The sequence below is a fragment of the Triticum aestivum genome, chromosome 4D (genome assembly GCF_018294505.1).
Source record: "Triticum aestivum cultivar Chinese Spring chromosome 4D, IWGSC CS RefSeq v2.1, whole genome shotgun sequence".
NCBI lineage: Eukaryota > Viridiplantae > Streptophyta > Magnoliopsida > Poales > Poaceae > Triticum > Triticum aestivum.
Window position 1 is genome coordinate 38,086,549 of NC_057805.1, and position 5,292 is coordinate 38,091,840.

Below are 5,292 nucleotides of genomic sequence, written 5' to 3' on the forward strand. Positions count from 1 at the left end.
CAAGTAGGGCATCTTCAACGGTTGTAAGATGGGTGTTGGTAAACTTGCCATCTAGGACAGTGATAATGTGGCATGCAATTAATGAGGAAATAGGGCAAAGTTGTATGTAGATTTAGCCTACAACCCTTGCACAAGCTTCATGGCGCAGTAGAGAGCAATCACATTTATTGTCTCACCTCCTATTGGATGACTTAGAGTCTTAGATACAACCCATTGAACTTGTTGGTTGATGACATGAACATTTTACCAACAAGATGTCTCAATCAAGTACATTTTCTTGGTCATGCTGTTTTGATCTTTGGGAACAATAAACAGGGATGAAGGAAGTACTATGTGATAAGTGATAACTTGGTACTACTCAGCAAGATGTTTTGGGTGTTTTTCTTTCCTCATGCCAACAAACCAAAACATCTTACCAGCAGTAAAGTGACGAATGGTAAGTAAAGCAATGGAAACGAGATAAGGGAGACAAGGTGAAGCCTCGAACGAGCGCTTCCTCGTCTCACTTCCTCCACGATCCCAAGCAGGCTGAATGACGCGGCCATTTCAGCCGCCCCGTCGTCCCGTTGAGCTGCTTGGCGGCGCCAAGAACGGCCTTGAGGTCGGCGACCTTGGCCCGCATGGTCCGGCAGCAGTTGGCGTGCACGGTGACCACCTGCCGGGCGTCCTGGCTGTCCTGGCAGAAGCCGCTGAAGCGCGCCGTGTCCAGGACGCGCACCCTCACGCCGAGCCGGCGGAACGCGCCTTGTTGCTTCATCTGGTTTAGCACGTCCTGCTCCTTCATGCCTTCCGACGCCTCCCGTGCCGCGTGCCACTCGTCGAACATCGCCGCCGTCCGGTTGCTCGCGGCCACGAAGAAGAACCTCGTGTTGAGCTCGTGGCCGAGGTAGTCCTCCGGCCGCCCCTTGAATCCGTCGGTGCTGATCAGGAGGTCTTCCTCCTCGGTGCGATTCAGGCTCGGGAACGGGTTCCTCAGCCACATCACATCCATATCCTTGCAAGTTATCACATAAAACTATCAAGTACTCCTATGTGTAAAATAGTCCACACATGCTTGTGTCTTGCAGTACTAGTGCATAGATGCTCTGTGACTATGTGAGCTCGTTGGGAGTAGTACGTACGGTGAATATGAAGCTGTAGCCGTGCTTGAGGATGTCGCCGAGGAGGCGAATGCGCCGCCACATCATGCGTATGAAGCCGCCAGACATGTAGAGCTGCTCCGAGGAGAGGTTGGTGCTGTTGGTCGCGGCCGCCGGGGGAAGGAGGTAGCACCGGACGCCGCCGAGGCCACTGCACCTGCGGAAGGCTGGTTCGTCCATGGCTACAAGGAGGACGTGGCCGATGAGATGCCCGGTGCCCTCCCCTTGCTTCAGGCTCTCGATGAAAAGGTCCAGCAGGCCGCCCTCCTCGGCGTACGCCTTGTTCAGCACGCTCACGATCAGCGTCCTGTTCGCGTCGGCCGCGCCGCGCAGCGCCGCCTCCAGTTCATCGTCCGAGGCGCCGGCCTGCTTGTTACAATCTCAACAAGTCAGGGTTTCAGGCTTGCTTCGTCGCCGACGTCGCAGAGTGCATGCAGATGTCAATTGTAAAAGATAGATTAATACAGCCAAAAGGATCTACTTGCCGCTGCTTGGCGAGGAAATATGTTGAAGAACCTCTGCTCCATCTCGCCGCCGACGTCGGCCGGAGACGATAGCGCGTATGTGCCACTGCCAACCACGACGAGGAGGCAGACGGCGGCCACGGCCACGAAAAGGAGCAATGCGGAGTACTGCTCCCGCGCGCAGAGCAGACGGGGTAGGCATGACCGTTGGATCGAACCCTCCGCATTTTTTTGCCCGATCACCATGGGATGGGATGATGCTAGTGTCACGGATGAGGAGGAGAAGGCTCACAGTATCTAATGGGCACGCAGTTCGTTACTTCTACTGTGATTTTAAAGAGAACTAGTACTAGTAATTTGGGTTGCACGTTATGTGTGTATAATTTTTTTGCGGGAAATTACTTGTATTATTCAAGTAACATAGCTACACTCATCTTCTTACAGCAGTCCAAGGCTGGAGCCCCCCCCCCCCCCCCCCCCCCGCCCCGCCCCGCCCCGCCCCGCGTCGCTTCATTGGGGCGACTCGGGCGGCTCCCAACCCTACCAGCAAGCCCGGTGGCGACGAGGCTAGCTGCTTCTGCCTCGCGTGAAGGGCTTGGCGAGCCGGGGTAGCGCACGACGGAACGACCAACTCGTACTTCTTCTCCGTCAAGAGGCTCGCCCACATCGCTCTAGAGCTTGCGGTTTGATGAAGGTGGCGCGCTGCGGATAGTGCCGCGCATGGCCATGTATACATAGCGGGTGCCTGCTAGGCCATAGGATGGGTTGTTTCAGTGCAGGCGCCGGGGTGGGTTTATCCGCCGCCGAGCTTGTTTAATGCCGACAGGAGAACAGACGGGCAGCCGGTCTAAATGTGGTAGATAGTCGTCCCGCCCCGTCTGGTCACATCTCTCCGGCATTGAATTGGCGCGGAGATTGGGACAAGGCGCGGGTGGCGCTCTCGGCCAGCGCGCCGCTTAAATACCAGCTCTAGTAACCGGCCGCGTCCGCTCTATGCCTGCATGAATGTGGCGCGGGGAGTGGAAGTGTAGTCACGCGGGAGAGGGCGCGAGCATGGAAGATGTTTTTGGGTGGACCGAGGCGTCAGACGCATACGTGCGGCGGTTAGGATGCCCACAAAATTGCCCTGATTTGCATCCGGTTTGCGGAACAAACAAGCTGACACATCCGCGAACAGATGGGGTACCACGTTGGATGACAAAATATGTGCAGACAACTCGGTCCGGCTTTCCGGGTGTTTCAAGGGTTGCTGGGTCCATCTCTGAATATATTCCCGAATGGATTCCTTTGCACGTGCATTTCGTTACTAAGTTACTTTAGGTTTTTTTTAACGTTGGCAGTAGAGCTACCAAATTCATTGATCAGAAGAAGTGTTATAAGAACCCTCCAGAAAGGAAAGCACAGCAAGGGCTAGTGCAAAAGAAAAGAAAGTGAAATGCCGGCACCACCACAAACCCAAGCACCACCAAACAAGTCATGCACACCAACGGAAACCATCATTGGGTCTCCAAGGTAACGCCTCCAAGGAGGGAGTGATGTCGAGGACAACAACGTTACCCGATCTGGTTAAGCTAAATCTTAGGTTTACACCCGGAGACCGCAAGCTATGAGGTATGAAGAGCAAACGAGCTCCACAGTGGTACCTTCAAGGAGGAATACGACATCCGTAGACACCGCTACCGTCGGCACTGACTGGATCAATGCGGATTTTCATCCGAAGCTGAGTCTTCCACCAACTGGATCCGAGGCCTACAAGCGCCACCGGGCAGAGCTAGGCCATGCACACACTACCAAGAACGGGCTTTCCACTGCCGCACGCAGAAACTCGGCGAACACAAGCCAACCTGGCTGGGCTGCCCCGCCGCACACAGTTCTGGGCGAGCCAAACCAGATCCGGCCATCCCCTGCCTCCGTGCGCAGAACCTGGGCAACGATCCGCACCGCAGCGCACAGGAAGAGCCAAGATTGAACCAGAGCTAGCCGGCTCGAACCGCAGCTCGCCGAAACTGGGCAAACACCACGCCAAACTGACCGCCTCGCACCACCGCGTGCAAGGCCAGGAGTAATCGAGCTGGATCTGGTCTGCCTAGAACCTACTCTGCACCACAGCCGATGCACGGCGCCGCTACTCCAAGAGCAGGGCATGGACATGCTTGGAAAGGAGGGCCCACCAGCACTCGCCGGCCTCACCGAACAGCCACCACCAACGCGACCTCGGGCAGCGAGATCTGGCGGCGGAGACATCAGATCGAGCACGGCGGCGGCAAGGTCTGCACCTCACGCGCAAGCCTGCCTCGACCTCGACGCCCGTTCTGGCGCCCTGCGCTCACCGCGCCTGTCAGGCGCCCCGGCGCCCGCTCAGCGCGCACCGCGTGCGCCGCCGACACCAGCTCACCGCGCGCACCACCGCCTGCTCACCGCGCGTGCCGCGCCCACCACCGCTTGCTCACTGCATGCACTGCACCCCCACACCTCTCCTTGGCCGAGCGCCCCCGCACCGCCCTGACCTCGCAAGAGGGAAGAAGAGGAAGGCCCCACCGCCGCCGCGCGGGCTTTGCCTGGCGGCGCTTGCCGGCGGCAGCGATGGAGGGGCGGATCTGAGGGGAGCTTGTGCGGCGGCTAGGGTTGCGCTCAGGTCGCCCGCGGGGTGGGCGACACGAGCGAGACACTTCGGGCGGTTCCTAAGAGCAACTCCAATGGGGCGACCCAAACGGACGGCGATTTCGTCCGCTTTTTGTCCGTTTGGGTCGGCCGCCCGCCCGGCGTCCGCCCTCTTTTAGATTTGGGTCGGCAGCGCGCCCAACCCGCCGACCCATATGTGTCGGCGTGGCCGGCTGGCCGCCCAATATTACATTGATTTGCATTCAAATATATTATAAAATAACATAGTTTGCTAAATAAAATAGTATAGTTTTACAAGCCGGATACAAATAAAAATGTTTCACATAGTTTTACAAACGAATAAAAGAAGATACATCTATTGGTTGCCAACATGAGCCCACATATGCTCAACCAAATCATTTTGCAGTTGCACGAGTTTCCCAATCACGCATGTCTTGATGAAATTGGGTGAACTGTTCAAACGTTGCCGCTACTCCATGCTCAGGCACAACATTCTCACCCTGAAACTGAAACCCTTGATCGTACAGACGTTCCGGCCGCTCGTCTTCTACGATCATATTGTGCATGATCACACAAGCAGTCATCACCTCCCACAGTTTTTGCGTGCTTCAGGTATTAGCAGGATACCGAACGATGCCCCATAGAGATTGCAAAACACCAAAGGCACGCTCGACATCCTTCCTAGCACTCTCTTGCTATTGGGAAAATCTTTTCCTCTTCTCTCCGACGGGGTTGGGTATTGTCTTGACAATAATGGTCCAGTGAGGATAGATACCGTCACCCAGGTAGTATCCCTTGTCGTAGTTATGTTCGTTGACAGTAAAGTTCACCGGTGGGCTGTTGCCTTCGGCAAGCCTAGCAAACACCGGCGAGCGCTAAAGCACGTTGATATCATTGTGTGATCCAGCCATGCCAAAGAAAGAGTGCCAAATCCAGAGATCTTGAGACGCCACGGCCTCTAGTATGACAGTGCAAGCCCTGACATGTCCCTTATACTGCCCTTGCCAAGCAGAAGGACAGTTCTTCCACTCCCAGTGCATGCATTCTATGCTGCCAAGCATTCTGGG

At 56.0% G+C, this 5,292-nt stretch overlaps 1 protein-coding gene across 1 annotated transcript; it reads right to left on the reverse strand.

Moving 5' to 3' along the window:
• Positions 1–303: 303 nt before the first annotated feature.
• On the reverse strand, positions 304–1,849 carry LOC123096627 (uncharacterized protein At1g28695-like). The gene is made up of 3 exons (XM_044518389.1): positions 1,625–1,849; positions 1,122–1,508; positions 304–994 (listed from the first exon to the last, which is right to left on the reverse strand). Exons 1-3 carry the CDS (start codon positions 1,847–1,849, stop codon positions 503–505), a joined length of 1,104 nt encoding a protein of 367 aa, XP_044374324.1. The 3' UTR covers positions 304–502.
• Positions 1,850–5,292: the final 3,443 nt, after the last annotated feature.